This window comes from Leucoraja erinacea, chromosome 25 (assembly GCF_028641065.1).
Source record: "Leucoraja erinacea ecotype New England chromosome 25, Leri_hhj_1, whole genome shotgun sequence".
NCBI lineage: Eukaryota > Metazoa > Chordata > Chondrichthyes > Rajiformes > Rajidae > Leucoraja > Leucoraja erinaceus.
In genome coordinates this window covers 9742263-9759397 of record NC_073401.1, presented here as the reverse complement: position 1 = coordinate 9759397, position 17135 = coordinate 9742263, and the positions used below count along the sequence as shown (strand labels likewise).

At 40.5% G+C, this 17135-nt stretch overlaps 2 protein-coding genes across 3 annotated transcripts in view; one reads left to right on the top strand and one right to left on the bottom strand.

The window, feature by feature from the left end:
- Positions 1 to 8754, top strand: part of ascc2 (activating signal cointegrator 1 complex subunit 2) — a 52003-nt gene extending 43249 nt beyond the window's left edge. For both annotated transcript variants that reach the window (XM_055655648.1, XM_055655649.1), the window contains exons 18-19: positions 2327 to 2421; positions 7573 to 8754. In XM_055655648.1, coding sequence (XP_055511623.1) covers positions 2327 to 2421; positions 7573 to 7747 — 270 coding nt within the window. In that variant the 3' untranslated portion in view covers positions 7748 to 8754. The remainder of the gene's footprint in view (positions 1 to 2326; positions 2422 to 7572) is intronic.
- Positions 8755 to 12630: 3876 nt separating this feature from the next.
- On the bottom strand, positions 12631 to 17038 carry LOC129709352 (cytochrome b-c1 complex subunit 9). Its single transcript, XM_055655652.1, has 2 exons — positions 16852 to 17038; positions 12631 to 12883 (listed from the first exon to the last, which is right to left on the bottom strand). The coding sequence occupies exons 1-2, from the start codon at positions 16990 to 16992 to the stop codon at positions 12833 to 12835; spliced, it is 192 nt and encodes a 63-aa protein (XP_055511627.1). The 5' UTR covers positions 16993 to 17038; the 3' UTR covers positions 12631 to 12832.
- Positions 17039 to 17135: the final 97 nt, after the last annotated feature.

Here is a 17135-nt window from a genome sequence, read left to right as displayed (position 1 = left end):
CAGACATGTATTGCATTATTTTACGGAGTGGTGCATGGACGGTGCTGCCAGGGGTAGTTGTGGAAGCAGATAGAATAACAAACTTTGAGTAATTGAGACTGACACACGAACAGTCAGGAAATGGAGGATATGGATCTTGTGCAGGAAAATGTACGGTTTAAATTAGCATTATGATCTGCACAGACGTTGTGGGCCGATGTTCTTGTTCCTGTGCTGTACTGTTCTATGTAAATCTCTCCTTATAGCTATTACACACAAACCAGACTTTGTTTTGGTGAACCTCTTCTGCACCCTCTCCAAAGTCTCCACATCCTTCCTATAGTGAGGTGACTGTACACAATACTCCATAGTATGTCACCAAAAAATCAACTTCACCTTAAAGCTAAGATGTTTTAACTTTAAAGCAGAAGAATTTGTAACTAATTCAGTCATAATATTTGAGGATATGAAGTTCAAATACATGCATATTTTTGGCATTGACATATTTCTGATGAGGTAATCCAATGAGGTTTTTGTTTCCCTTGGGAGAAAGAAAGAAAAGTGTTTCTGTCCAGCTATTTTGCTCTGATTAAATGGGACAACTAAATTAAATTTCTGCTCCAGAATATGTACGTGATTGTGGACCCTTATCTCTGTGATCCGAGTGAACCTCCACTCTTCTCTCCCCAAAGCAAGGACCGTAAGATCAGGGAGGGACTTGCTGATGTTCGAGGGCATGTTGATATCAAGAAAGATGAATTTATTTTTGAAGAAAACTCAGATGGATGATCCCCATGGCGAGATGGGATCTACACAGATATTGTGAGAGACTAAATTGCTGGGACCATGACAGATTTGTACATCCATTTTAGCCACAGCTGTTGTTCCTTTGTTTGAGAAGGGCAATAGGAATAAATCAGGAAATTATAGACCAGTGATCCTTCCTTCAATGGTAGCAAAATGATTGGAGATGATTCTTGGAGATAAGATCTACTTGCATCTGAAATCATTTGTTAGAGATAGTTGGCGTAGCTTTTGTTGGGGGAAATCCTTCAAACTTGATTGAGTTATTGGAGGATAATCGATGAGAGTGTGGCCTTGGATGTTGTATACATGAACTTCAGTAAAGCATTCAACAGGGTCCCACACGAAATGTTGTTGCAAAAGATTAAGGGTTATGTGATCCGAAGTGAGTTGGTAAACTGGTTTCCAAATTGGCTTGGCTGTAGAAGATGGAGGACAGTGTTGGAGGGGTGTTATTCTGACTGGAGGCCTGTGATCAGTGGTATCTGAAGGTATGCGAAAGCGTGCATGAGGTTTACCAGGATGCTTCCTGGATTAGGAAGAATTAGCTATGAGTGGTTGGTCAAATTTAGATCATTTTCTCTGAAGTGTCAGAGGCTGAAGAACAACCTGATAGAATATATAAAATTATGAACGACATAGAGCATAGATAGTCGGTCTTTTTCCCAAGGTGGAAATGTCAAATGTTAGAAAGGCAAAGATTAAAGGGGAAAGATTAAAGGAGATTTACAAAGCGTTTTTCTTTTTTGCTCTCAGTGGTAGGTGCCTATAATGTGCTGCGTGAGGAGGTGATTGAAGTAGATAAAATATCAATGTTTAAGAGGTACTTAGACAGGCACATGAAGAGCTAGGTGGGATTAGTTGTCTTTGGCATCCTAGTTGGCAGAGACATGGTGGGCCGATGGGCCTGTTCCTGTGCTATACTATTCCATGTTCTGTGCTCGAAGCCTTAATGGTCTTCCAGAAATGTAGTTAATTATTGAAATATCTTAATTCATAAATGTGAATTAAACATACAAATGAAAAGACACTAAGCATAAAATGAAACATAATTTTCCTGGTTTAAGTTGTAACAAATTTGTGATTGTTTAATCACGAACATCCACTGTGCTGAGCATAAAGATTATATCAGATAATGTAGCTAATTCTTAATAGAATTCTAATCCATATAAAACCATTATTTAGAATTGAAATGCAGAATATTACAGAAAGCGGAAACCTGAAGTAAAAGCAGAAAATAGGATAGGAATAGTTTATTGTCACATGTGACTAGGCACATTGAGATTCTTTGCTTGCATACACAATATATACAAATAGCAGCTACCTACGGTGTAAATGCTGGAAATACACTGCCTGCCAGCACGTTAGCTGACCCGCTGAATACAGCAATTTGCCATTTTACTCCATTGTTCAGATTCTTTGAAAATGAGCGATCTTCATGAACATTGCCTGCAAGTCAGGAAAGATCTGTTTCTGCGAAGGTAAAAAGAATGCTGCTTGAAAAGGCTGGAAAATGTGATTAATGTGTTGGTGTCATTTCTAGGAGGATGGACTGAAGAGGGATCTATTTGTGCAGGACCCAGCATTGCTGAGGGAAAGGGCTGAGGCAAGACGTGCAACTTACTGTGCCAGAAAAGGGTAAGAAGCGGTGGCAGTAGAAAAATATGTTAATTTTTGTGTTCTCATATTATTGTCCATTTTTTTAAAATGTTTGTTATTGTTTAATATTTACTTTTGCAAAAGACTTTTTTTTATTTTCATGTGAAATTTCCTACATAATTAAAAGATTATGCCCCATTTTAAAGTGATTAGTTTTATTTGAGTGGAACAAACCAAGTGTAGCATGAGAATTTTGAATGGTTCCAAAACCCAGAAACCAGAGTCCAACTTTGAATATTTCTAAAGATAAACACAAAACGCTGGAGTAACTCAGCGGGACAGGCAGCATCTCTCGATAGAGGGAATGGGTGATGTTTCGGGTTGGGACCCGTCTTCAGACCGAGAGTCAGGGCGGAGGGAGACACAGGGATGAGATCAAAAGGGGACAAAGCTCAAAGAAAATGTAGAATGGCTCATTGGTAGCTGGGGAAAGGTGACAATGAGGCACACAAAGATAAAAGTTTAATCAGGAGGACAGTCAAATTTGTCGGTGGAACTCGGGGGATCGGGGGGGGGGGGGGGGGGGGGGGTGGGGGGGGGGTGGGGGGGGGTGGAGAGAGAGCAAGCAAGGGGTACTTGAAGTTAGAGAAGTTATTTATTTGTACCGCTGGCTTGTAAGCTGCCCAAGCAAAATATGTGGTGCTGTTCCTCTAATTTGCGTGGGCCTCAATCTGACAGTGGAGGAGGCCCAGGGCAGAAAAGTCAGTATGGGAAGGGGATCTAAAGTGTCTAGTGATCGGGAGATCATGTAGTTGTAGGAGGACTGAGCAGAGGTCAATCTTTCTATTTTTATAATTTATAGACTTAAAATCGGTGCCCAACTCAGTATTCATTCCCGTAAATTCATTCCTATATATGAGAAATAGTGAATCATTAATGACTGCTGCAGTGCCAGGAACCTGGTGCAAGCCTCCTCCCTGTGCACGGCTTAGGTTTTGGTTGATTATTGCTATGCATACCAAGATACAGTGAAAAGCTTTATTATCTGATTTGATTGGATAGCATGCAAAATACTTTACATTAATACAATCAAGCCAAAAAGGAATACAAAAGGTAGAGTAGAGAGAAAGATGCCAGTGCAGAATATAGTTCAAAAGGACAAAAGTGCTGGAGTAACTCAGCGGGTCCAACAGCTTCTCTGGTGAACATGGATAGGTATCATTTCAGGTTGGGACCTTTCTTCAGTCTGAGACCCATCTTATGTCCAGAGATGCTGCCTCACTTGTTGAGTTACTGCTGCACTTTGTCTCCTTTTGTGCAAACCAGCATCTACAGTTCCTTGTTTCTTCAGAATATAGTTCTGGTTGTGCCAGGAACCTGGTGCAAACCCCTGCATTCTACACTATGTCAGGAGCCTGGTGCGAACCCGGACCTGCGCAATGGTGTGCACGGAACCTGGTGAGGTCCTCTTCCCTGCTCACTGCTGTTCCAGGAACCTGGTTAAGAGCGTAGAGCTCTACTGATGACCCTATACTAACCATAGTTAAGCTTGTTTCTAACATTGACAAATCTCTGGACAGGTTGGGTGATTGGGCAGGTTGGGTGATTGGGCAGATGCAGTTTAATGTGGATAAATGTGAGGTTATCCACTTTGGTGGCAAGAACAGGAAGGCAGAATGGTGTCAAGTTGGGAAAAGGGGAAGTACAACAAGATCTGGGTGTCCTTGTTCATCAGTCACTGAAAGTAAGCATGCAGGTACAGCAGGCAGTGAAGAAAGCAAATGGCATGTTGGCCTTCATAACAAAAAGAGTTGAATATAGGAGCAAAGATGTCCTTCTGCAGTTGTACAGAGCCCTAGTGGCACCTGGAGTATTGTGTGCAGTTTTGGTCTACAAATTTGAGGAAGGACATTCTTGCTATTGAGGAAGTGCAGCGTAGGTTCACAAGGTTAATTTCCGGTATGGCGGGACTGTCATATGTTGATAGAATGGAGCAGCTGGATTTGTATACTCTGGAATTTAGAAGGAAGAGAGGGTATCCTATTCAAAAATATAAGATTATTAAGGGTTTGGACACGCTAGAGGCAGGAAACATGTTCTCGATGTTGGGGAAGTCCAGAACCAGGGGCCACAGTTTAAGAATAAGGGGTAAGGCATTTAGAACAGAGATGAGGAAACACTTTTCCACACAGAAATTGTGTGAATCTTTGGAATTCTCTGCCTCAGAAGACAGTGGAGGCCAATTCTCTGGATGCTTCCAAGAGAGAGTTACATACTCTTAAAGATAGCGGAGTCGGGATATGGGGAGAAGACAGGAACGGGATACTGATTGTGGATGATCAGCGATGATCACAATGAATGATGGTGCTGGCTCGAAGGGCCGAATGGCGTACTCCTGGATCTATTGTCTATCACTCATGGCAGTGGTCGCTTCCTGTGCTTGCTTCAATTCTCAAACTAAGCTCTAGATGGATTGACTTTTAAACCTGATACAGACAAGGTAATTTGCCAGAATGGCGCCAGTTATCTTGCAGCTCGAGGGTCACAGGATTGATCCTGACTTTGTCTGTGTCTGTGTGACAGTGTCTCTGTGAAAAATGCATGTCATTCCTGTGGCTGCATGGATTACTGAAGGGTACATTAGTTATTTCAATTTAGTTTAAACTTGAATCTTCAGTCTGGAAAAAATCAGTGCAAAATGTATTGTTCAAATAATAAGTATTTACTATTCAGATGTAATATTTTCCTCCTTACGACTTCTGCAAGAAATTCTAGTTGATCTGAAAGACTTCCACTTAATGTAACAGACACCATCCTGACATCAGATTGATGCAGAGCTTATCTAATGCAAAGACCAAGCTTCCAGGAAACTGTACTAGTGCAAGTTTTAAGCACATCTGCTTATGGCTGGAGAGGAACTTGCAATGAGAGGGGTACGATTCAATAGTCCTTGAACCTAGGTACCCATGTCAAACAAAGAGTCAAGGGCCTGTCCCACTCGGGGCCATTTTTCATCAAAAACGTCCTGACTTACCTGATGCCCCGTAGGTACTCGGGGCCATTTTTCATGGCTGACATAACGAGCCGCTACGATATATCCACGGACTCCTACGGACTCGTTACGAACATTCTGCGAGTTTGAAAACTCGGGAGAATTTGTGAATAACTCACGAGAATTTGTGAATAACTCGGGATAGTGTGACAGGCCCTTCAATATGTCAAGCTAAGCATCAAATCTAAGAAGAAGAATCTTTTGATTGTTACCGGAACTATGAGCAAATTTACACTAGGTAATTTAGATTATGATAATGAATCTTCATCTTCTTGCGTATGGCGTGCACAGCCACACTACATCTATTTGTTTGTGCACGTCGGGTTGATTGCATTAGTCGAAACAGGGTGGACCACGTGAAGGTTGCGATCTCCCACCCCACGATAATGAATGAATGGCTCTGGTCCCTGAGATACTGCCTGTAGTACTGTTGATGGGGGGGATAGTTTTATTGCTGGCTCAGACTCCTGCTTAACCATGGTGGGAAGTTGTGAGTATCCAAAACAGAATTGTGGGCTCAAAGCATAAATGTTTATAACGTGTAGTTGAGAAAAAGCTGGAGTGAAAGGTAATAATATGAAAATGATAAATTGTGACAGGAAGGAATGATGAGTACAAATATAAAAGTAAATTGGTAGACGAGGATGGAGGTTACAAAAACAATAGGACAATAAAGGTTTTGCATCTGAGTGCATATAGCATCATACAAAACAGGTGAACAGGGAGCATAAATATAAATAAATATGATGTGACAGGCATTACAGAGACATGCTGCAGGATAATATAGATTTGGATGTCAATATTGATGAGTAAATGGCATTTAGAAAGGACAGTAAACAAGAAAGTGGAGGATTAGTTCTGTTGATTAATGTTGGTCTTACCACACTGAAGAAGAATGGTATAAGTTTGGGATGTAGATGGGATTTGGGGGATGATGAGAAATATTGAAGGTATATATCCGCTTGAATGAGTGGTGTACTGGTCTCTAACAATAACCACTGGCAGGACAGAATCTAAAGGAAGAAATAATAGGAGCATGACCGAAAGATTCTGAGATAATCATAGGAGAATTTAAGCTGGCTTGAAAAATCAGATGGGCAAAGGTAGCCGAGCTAAGGACATTATAGGATGTTTACGGGATATTTTCTAAAGCAACACCTTTGGTGAAAACCAGAGAGCAGGCATGGTAAATCTAATGTTATGCAATGAGAGATAATTAATTAGTGACTTTGTGGCAGTATCCATAATGTATTTGAATTTTATATTTGGTTTGAAGGAGAGATGAATGGCTCCAACGCCAATATATAAAACGTAAGAACAATTATGAGCATGTGAAATCAGAGCTAGATAAACTGTTGGATGAGGTTAGAAGATCTGTCAGTTGTAACACGGAAGCAGACATTTAAGGAGATCTCATACAATAAACAAAATTAATACATTCCAATGAGATAGATTCCAAGGCTGGCATGGGGTTGGGGAAATCGGGTTGGTTCAAACAACTAGTTAATTAAAACACATGTAAAATCAACTTTAAAGAAAATGCATATAATTACACAAAGATGGCTGGGATATCAGAAAATATATCAGAAAACAGAATATAAGAAAATGAATGATTTCAAAGGTTAAGGGCTGAAAAATTAAAGTAGGATATAAACCTAATTATAAATATAAAAACAGTAAGTCTGCAGATATTTAAAGAAGAATGGTTAACAATATGAACAATTGTCTTATAGAAAAATATTCTAATTCTTTAATTATTTAAAAATTGGCAGCTGAACTCTGAATTGAGAACATGTTTATTAAACCTAGATAATTAAAATTCTCCAGTGTTCACATTCACCTTTAGTTGGAATTATCTTTCAATATTTAAGGTGTTATATTAATGCAGTTTTTTTCAAATAACTTGTACTCGTTGTCTGGGAAAGTGGATTTTGAACTGGTCTTTTGGTTAATTCATACATGTACACATTATGCTGTTCTGATTATGTTTACCGGTAATTCACTTCATCCCTCTGCTGCCTTTCTAAGATTTCCACACACACACACCCCTCCCCATTTGTGGTTGGCTTCTGAAAGAGGCAAAACAATTATTTGTTCACTGTAAATAATGATAATGTCTTAAATTTAACTTTTTGCAGAATCAAACGTGACAACGCTGCTGTTACAGGGATGGCAAAGGGCCAGGGACAATCGAAAGAAACATTAACAGAAAGAAGAAAAAAAGAGACTAATAAATCCTTTCGAGCCAATCATAATCGACGATCGCTTGCTGATAGAAAGCGGAACAAAGGAATGATTCCAACTTCTTTTTAAAACGTTTTTTTCTCGCCCTATTACTCAAGAATTCATCATCTTTTACCTCCACTCAAATCATGAGCTATGTAAATTGCACTTATTCTCTATGATGTTGTCAGCCAAGAGGAGGCAAGCATATTGAACAATGATACATGAATTCATTTTTTTGTCCTCCAGTGTTCACTCCCTTGAATATTTTACTGCACAAATTCAGTGATGCAACTGACAAATATATGGTGGCTATATATGAATGTCAGTCAAAACTAGACTTCAGTGATGCAGGAAAGAGTAAAAGCTACTCCATTGTTTTATTTACTGATGTTTAAAACTTGCTCTATATAACAGTGTCTTAGCTTATTTGAGTGCATGGTTCACTCTGCCTGTTCTTCAGAATGGTATGTCTTTAATACTGCTGCGCCACTAATACAATTGCTAGAACATACTACAATTCAGCAATGAAGTCAGTCAAACCTTTATTTAAATATTTTCAGCCAAAAACATTTTTTTTCCATCATTCCCTTCTTCAGATGCACTTCCTTGCATCATTTAATATTTTGGTCGCAAGACCCGTCATTGGTGTTTGACCTAGTTGTGTTCAGAGTACCTGGGCTATGGAAATCTTTCTCGACTCTTGCTTATAGACTTGGAAATGTGGGATGGCTGCAGAAAAAATATAAAGGGTAAAGATGTGCAACACAGTTAATTTGTACAGTTAATGGATACATGGCAAGAATGTTATTGGAAATGTGAGAGTAGTATTGAAATAGATTTGTCACCACATTATGAAGAATGATTTCAGCAGAGATGGTAGGCAATATACAGTAATAATTATTTATTTTGGCAACTGATGATTCATCATTTATCCGTTGCACTGGATTAATGCTCGATTTGCAGTTTGTAATGGCTTGTGCTAACATGATTTGGTATTTACATAATCTACACTTAATTACAAACTATATTTGCATCGAGGTTAATGTGACGTAAATACAATCATTTCCAAATAAATTCTGAGGCATCAGTCAGTATATTAATTTGTATTTGTTTTAATTTGAGGATGTTTGTGAACATTCCAACATGGGTGACTTTTATTGATCTCAGTCCTATGACAATTGAATGGCTTCCTTGGCCTCTTCAAATGCCAAGAAAATTCAAATTGCATTGCAATCTAACTAAAGCTATTAATTAGGTCTCATTTCTGCAGAACGGTTCCACACAATAAAACAAAAATTGTTTCTAAAGTATTGAGCAGAATTAGGCCATTCGGCCCATTGAGTCTACTCCACCATTGAATCGTGGCTGATATATCTTTCCCACTCAATCCCGTTCTCCTGCCTTCTCCCCCTAACCTTTGTCACCCTTACTAATCAAGAACCTGTCAATCTCTGCTTTAAAACACCCAATAACTTGGCCGCCACAGCCGTCAATGAATTCCAGATTCACCACCCTCAGACTAACGGAAATCCTAGGTAGACAAAAATGCTGGAGAAACTCAGCGGGTGAGGCAGCATCTATGGAGCGAAGGAAATAGGGTCCTTCTGACCCTTCTTCAGACGAAAATCCTTCTCAATAAAGGTATGTTTAAGCTTAAAATTTATTTTATTTTCTAGCTGTATTTATCCCAATTTGATAATGTATATAAAGAACTAATAAACACTCCAAAGATGTACAGGCTTGTAGGTTAATTGGCTTGGTATAATTGGAAACTGTCCTTAGTAGGTGTAGGATAGTGTTGATGTGCCAGAGTTTTGTTGAAATAATTTCTGGTGACACAAAAGAAAACTTGCACTCAGTTTGGTGTAAGCAAAATAAATGAGTAGTGGAGATGGATGGATGGATACAGATTAAATACATTTGCATGAGAGGAAAAGGAATGGCATTCTAACATAGATCTGGAGATAACAGAAAGAGAGAAACAAAGTCCTCTTTTCGTGTTCATCTTGTTACAAATGTTGTCCTCGCTGTCATCATCCGTCCTGATAGGACGCAAGATTCCAGCGACAATCAGTGGAAGCCATCGCTTGTCGCAGTAGATGATGGTGGTAGCAGAATTAGCTCAGGATAATTCCAGTTTCCAGCCCGGCGACATGGACGCTTCTGCTATGGGGGGTCAATAAAACAGTCAAAAGAGATTAAGTTACCTTCATAATATAGTAGTAAAGTACTGGAGACCTGAAAATAGAATAAAAAATGGCAGAAAATACCCCGATCATTCATGGGCCTGTAATCCATGTAAGGAAGAAGCAAACAATTGACTATAATACGGTGAAATATTTAGCAATACATACAAGTGGCTGGGAATATTCTGCTGGAAACAAATCTCTGTTCTTACAACCTTAAAATGATGCTCAAATGATAAAGGTAAGGATTGTCAGAGGGCAATTGTGCCTAAAATGCTAAGAGCGATTATGATACAAATATGACAATTGGTTAAAGTTTGGGTTAATTATATGGAACAAAGAAAATCACTATCTTAATAAATGGATGATCATGCACTCATGGTAAATGCCATAAAATACTTGATTTTGTTGTATAGAATTTATTATGGAAGAGGAAGTAAATCAACATGCACGCCATAGACTGAATGAGAATTGACATCTGAGCACTCTAAACGAGCCATATATTTATAGTGATCCATACTGATGATTATTGCAAAGAAAATTTAAGCTAAGGACACAGACAGTATCTTTCAGTGGCCCCAAATTCTGTGATTGGATCAAAAGAGAATGGTGCAAGTAGAAATTGGTAAATCAAAATTCAGGTGCCACAAATTCTGACTTTCCAATTTTTAATCCAGTCACCAGGATAAACATGGCATCATCAGTTGGTCCAAATAAAAAAATTACAGACCATAAATTAACACTGCAGCAATGTCAATATATTAGAATTATTAGATTGGCAGATATCTGGCCACATGGCTTCCTGTGTCATAAATTTCCATTTGTATTAGAAACATAGAAAATAGGTGCAGGAGTGGGCCATTCGGCCCTTCGAGCCTGCACTGCCATTCAATATGATCATGGCTGATCATCCAACTCAGTATCCTATACCTGCCTTCTTTCCATACCCCCTGATCCCTTTAGCCACAAGGGCCACATCTAACTCCCTCTTAAATATAGCCAATGAACTGGCCTCAACTACCTTCTGTGGCAGAGAATTCCACAGATTCACAACTCTGTATAAAAAAATATTTTCTCATCTCGGTCCTAAAAGTCTTCCGCCTTATCCTTAAACTGTGACCCCTTGTTCTGGACTTCCCCAACATGGGGAATAATCTTCCTGCATCTAGCCTGTCCAACCCCTTAAGAATTTTGTAAGTTTCTATAAGATCCCCCCTCAATTTTCTAAATTCTATTGAGTACAAGCCGAGTCTATCCAGTCTTTCTTCATATGAAAGTCCTGCCATCCCAGGAATCAGTCTGGTGAACCTTCTCTGTACTCTCTCTATGGCAAGAATGTCTTTCAATAGAACATTTAATCACAAATTATTGGGAATGAAATTAACTACTAATAAGTTGAATAAATGAGTGATTTCACAATGTCCCTAATCTGTTTGTTTATTAATCCATAGGATTGTCCATTTCTAATTGCCCATTTTGAAGAAGTTGGTAAACTTCTACCCTGAACTTGAACAAACTGTGTTGTGAAGTGGTATTGAATTGGGAATTCCTATATTTAGACCAAGTGATGATGGAAAGAACAGCAACTTATTTCCAGGCTAGGACAGATTTTTGGGAAGGATACTTGTCGGTGATAATCACTTGCCCTACTTTGTGTCTGATGAAGTCGATTTTGGGTTCAGGTGATATCATCTTCCTAAGTACACTCCAGCAAGTACATTCTATATTAAGGCAGCAAATTAATGCCATGCACATTTTGATATTCTTTGAGGTGCAGCTGCTTTTGCACCTAGTATTGAGTGCCACTTGATAGCATTGCCTGCAATATCTTCAATTACTGTAATAACAGATGAGATTGATAGGGTGGTTTGGATTATTGGCAGACATTAACTGGGCAACTTTCCACATTGCTGAATAGACACCAACTTTGTATCTTTACTGAAACCGCACAAGTTCTGGAACACATCTTGAGTACCATGGTAGGCAAAAGTGCTGGAGAAACTCAGCGAGTGCAGCAGCATCTGTGGAGCGAAGGAAATAGGCAACGTCTCAGGCCGAAACCCTTCTGCAGACTGAGCACCACTTTTGCTGCACGTATACGATTCACCAGTATTTTCTTAATCATGCTAACTGAAGTTGGCCATCTCCGACAATGTTAAAGACCTAATAAGATTCATACTCAGAACATGTCACCACAGCTGACTATTTGCTTCAACATTGTTTTTGGCATGTGCTGGGCTCCCCCATCATTGAGAATGGAGATGCCACAAACCATTAGCTGTGCATTTTCACCTGCAACTGGATGTGGCAGGATCACACCAATTTAAACCATGGATTGTGAAATAGCATGGCTCTGTATGGCATACTGTACCACTGTTTAGCATGCAATATCCTGTTATGAATTCACCCCTCAACTTGGTCTTCCTCAATAGAGGCAGTAACAGCCTTTTGGCTCTATCAATTCAAAACTTATGCAGAGACTCTTGCTTAGAACAGCTGCCAATAGAAAATATCTGCACAGCTTAAGAGTGGAAGAATTGTAATGCAAACAAATGAGGATCAGCCAACAGAAACTGCCTACTTCTCCCCCCCCTCCCCTCCCCTACTCAAACCATAGAAGCACTTTATTTTGCCTAGTGTCATTATTTATTCAATTCCATACACCGCCCCATCACATGTTACAGTATATCTCAATTGAAGAAAGTTCAAATAAATTCTGTCCTGTCATATCAGGGATTTTTTTTTTAGTGGTCAACATAGGCAGAAAAATAATCAAAGAGCAAAAATTGTTCTAGAATTTATTTGTTATCTGTCATAGTAATCTTAGCAAAAAAACATTAATTTAATTACAATAATATTCCACTCTTGAAGAGGTCTTGTAGAGATCATCCGATGAAATTAATAGTCCAAGTGGAAAATATGTCAATGCAGTGCTGTTCAACGGAAGCAACATCCAAGGAGGTGCAATGTTCCTTACACCATGATCTTATTCATCCTGTTTGATTTCATAATTATGTTTGATGTGTTTCCAGAGTTTCTGCAATGAGAGAGACTGATTTCAGAACTAATTTTCAACTCATTTGTTACTATAATACAGCTTTTGAAAACTTACTTGATCATCAATTTGAAAGAAAACAAGTTTTCCTATCCACATAAAAAGATTGAGATCTGCAATGAAACTTCATTGAAACTCAATCACAATCAATCATTGTTCCAAAATGTCAACTATTTCTCTTATCACAGGCACTACCTGTCCTGCTGAGTGTTTCTCACATTTTCTGCTTTTAGTTCAATCATTTGCCCAGTATCCATTAATTTACTATGTGGTATATTTACTGAGCAGACAATCCAAATTTACAATTCACTCCGTTGACAAAAAACTGTTGTGACAAGATCCTGAACTGCATATGGGCTAGCCTCAAGTGGGGAGCAAAATAAAAATGCTGGATGATCTGCCATTTGCCACAATCTGGGTTTTAGGTATCGTAGGGCTAGATAGGGCTCTTAAATATAGTGGCGTCAAGGGATATGGGAGAAGGCAGGAATGGGGTACTGATTGGGGATGATCAGCCACGATCACATTGAATGGCGGTGCTGGCTCGAAGGGCCGAATGGCCTACTCCCGCACCTATTGTCTATTGTATAGCCCAATTTTGCCAAGTTGACTCTTTACCAACCTGCCTGAATACTTCAGCAGTTTGAAGCCTGGCAGGTGGTTTATTTCTCCTCTGCTTTTGCCAACTGCTTGTGCAATCACCCTAGCATCAAGCAAAACCCCAACAACTTCTCCCCACACTGTACAGATCTTCCTTTCTCCAGCAATGTGACCATGTAGGATTTCAGTTTGTGAAATACATTGAAAATTAAAATTGTACAATAAAGTAATATTACACTGAAATCTCACAGGGAAAGAAAAGATCAAACTTGATAAATATCTCTGTAATTTTTCTTGGGGCTTTGTTGAAGGAATAATGGCCATGATATCTGAAGAATTCTGCTCTTGAAACATGCCATTCAATGCAGCATTCATCAAAGAGAGACATCCAATGGACCCTTGATATAACACACCTTTTCTTTTCCAGTGTAATATTGCTTCAATTTAGAATTAGTTTCATCTTGCTTCACAAACTAAAATTCATAGCTCAGGTGCAGTGTTGGGCTTTATAATACTGTAGCAAGGGGGAAGAAAATATCTAGGAGTAGGTCAGCTGGCCCTTGTTAGCTCTGCCATTATTCAAAATCATGGCTGATTTTTATGGTCAACATTTTCCTGCACTCATAGTTCTGTAATTGCCAATTGTCCACTATATCCCAATAAGAGGGGGTTGGAAAAACAGCATATAAACATACACTACACAATAAACAGTAAAGGACACTAAATTGACAACACCTTAGGACGGCACAGTGGCGCCACGGTAGAGCCGTTAATTTACAGCGCCAGAGTCGCTAATTCAATTCTGACCTCGGGTGCTGTCTGTATGGAGCTTGCACATTATCCGTAACCATGTGGGTTTTCTTCGGGTGGTTTCCTCCCACACTGCAAAGACTTGCAGGGTTGTAGTTCAATTGGCTTATGTGAATTGTGCGAATTCTGTGAATTGCTGGTCGAGCCGTATCCTCACAGTTCCAGAGACCCCGGTTCGATCCTGACCTTGGGTGCTCCCCGTGACCGCATGGGCTACCTCCGAGTGCTCACGGTACACTAGTTTTGCCAAAGTGCATAACCATACACTTTGCCAAGCTGTATTTAATTCAGCGTAGAAGGAATAAAGGCATAGACTATTTTCTAAATGGGGAGAAATTGGAGGTGCAAAGGGACTTGGGAGTGCTGGTGCAGGATTCCAAAGAAGTTCATTTACAGGTTGAGTCAGTGGTAAGGAAGGCAAATGCAATGTTAGTATTCATTTCAAACGGACTAGAATATAAAAGCACGGATGTAATACTGAGGCTTTAACAAGCACTGGTGAGGCCACATTTGAAATATTGTTAGCAGTTTTTAGCCCCATATCTGAGGAAGAATGTGCTGGCTTTGGACAGGGTCTAGAGGAAAGAGGAGGTTTACAAGTATGATCCTGGGGATTATTGCGTTAATGTACAAGGAGCTTTTGAACGCTCTGGACCAATACTAGCTGTAGTTTAATGGTGGTGGTGGGTGGTGGAAGGGGAGAAGGGGGATAAATCTTATTGAAACCTACCAGATAATGAAAGGCCTAGTTAGAGTGGACGTGGAAAAGATGCTTCCAGGAATGAGAGAGTCTAGGATCAGAGAGCACAGAATCAGAATAAAATGACATACCTTTAAAATGGAAATGAGGGGGAATTTCTTTAAAGTGGTGAACCTGTGGAATTCATTATCACAGATGGCTGTGGCATTGGGTATTTTTAAGGCAGTGATTGATAGGCTCTTGATTAGGCAGGGCGTCAAAGGTTAAGGGGAGAAGGCAGGAGAATGGGGTTGAGAGGGGGAAAATCAGGCCAGCCACGATTGTATGATGGTGTAGAATCGATGGACTATGTCTTATCGACCCTATGATCAGAGTAGCTGATTCAGGTCTGAAGGAGTGCCGACCAGAACCATCTGTCTGTTCCCTCCACACATGCTGCCTGACCTGCTAAGTTCCTTCAGCACTTTATATTTTGCTTCTTGACAGATGCTATTTTTTGCGTATTTTTAGCATTTTGTTGCATGAAAAATGAATTCACATGTTGGCTAGCAAAAGGCAGCCGATTTAAAACAAACCGTCAGATGAGTTTTAAAACCCATCAGATTTGGTATTGGTAGACACACAAAAAAAACAGTAATCTCAGCATCTCTGGAGAAAAGCAATAGGTGACGCTTCGGGTCGAGACCCTTCTTCAGATTTGATATCATACCCGATAAGGTGTGATAATTGTTCAGTCGTAGAAGAGGTCAAGCCCATCCGTCGTGACTGAGGGAGTGTGTAGGAAAGAGCTGCAGATGCTGGTTTACACCGAAGGTAGACACAAACATAGAAAATAGGTGCAAGAGTAGGCCATTCGGCCCTTCGACCCTGCACCGCCATTCAATATGATCATGGCTGATCATCCAACTCAGTATCCTGTACCTGCCTTCTCTCCATACCCCCTGATCACTTTAGCCACGAGGGCCACATCTAACTCCCTCTTAAATATAGCCAATGAACTGACCTCAACTACCTTCTGTGGCACGGAATTCCACAGATTCACCACTCTGTGTGAAAAATGTTTTTCTCATCACGTTCCTAAAAGATTTCCCCCTTATCCTTAAACTGTGACCCCTTGTTCTGGACTTCCCCAACATCGGGAACAATCTGTTTAAGAGGGAACTGCAGATGCTGGAGAATCGAAGGTTACACAAAAAAGCTGGAGAAACTCAGCGGGTGCAGCAGCATCTATTTGGAGTCTGAAGAAGGGTTTCGGCCCGAAACGTTGCCTATTTCCTTCGCTCCATAGATGCTGCTGCACCCGCTGAGTTTCTCCAGCTTTTTTGTGTAACCATCGGGAACAATCTTCCTGCATCTAGCCTGTCCAACCCCTTAAGAACGTTGTAAGTTTTCTATAAGATCCCCCCCCCCCCCCCTCAATCTTCTAAATTCTAGCGAGTACAAGTCGAGCCTATCCAGTCTTTCTTCATATGAAAGTCCTGCCATCCCAGGAATCAGTCTGGTGAACCTTCTCTGTGCTCCCTCTATGGCAAGGATGTCTTTCCTCAGATTAGGAGACCAAAACTGCTCGAGTAACTCAGCGGGACAGGCAGCATTTCTGGAGAAAAGGAATGGGCGACGTTTCGGGTTGAGACCCTTATTCAGACTGAGAGCGTGTCACAGCTGAGAGAGGAGAGAGGATGTCACAGAGATAAGGAAGGGTAAGGTGTGTAAACGAGAACTGTTTCGCTTCGTGTGTCAGCTCCCGAACCCAGAGCCGAGGCCAGCGGGCGCCCTCCCCGAGGTCACCTTGTTCCTGCTATGAATGAACTTGCCTTCCCGCACCAATTACCAGACTCACCCCGTGGTTGATGTGCTCAAAGATCATATCCCCGGCCTGGTCGAAAACCCTCTCGAAGACGACGGCGCCCACCACGATGGAGAGCGCGAAGGTGGACGTCCTCTTGAAGAGCAAGTTGTAGACCTTCCGCACCAGCGCCATCTTGTCGCCGACTGAGCCCCGTCACCCCCCGTCACCCTCCGCCACCCCACAAACTGGGTCACACCTCCATAAATAAAAACCCTCTGTCGCCGCTCAGTCACACCTTATTAAAAATAACGCGGCCATTAAATCATATTTCCTCG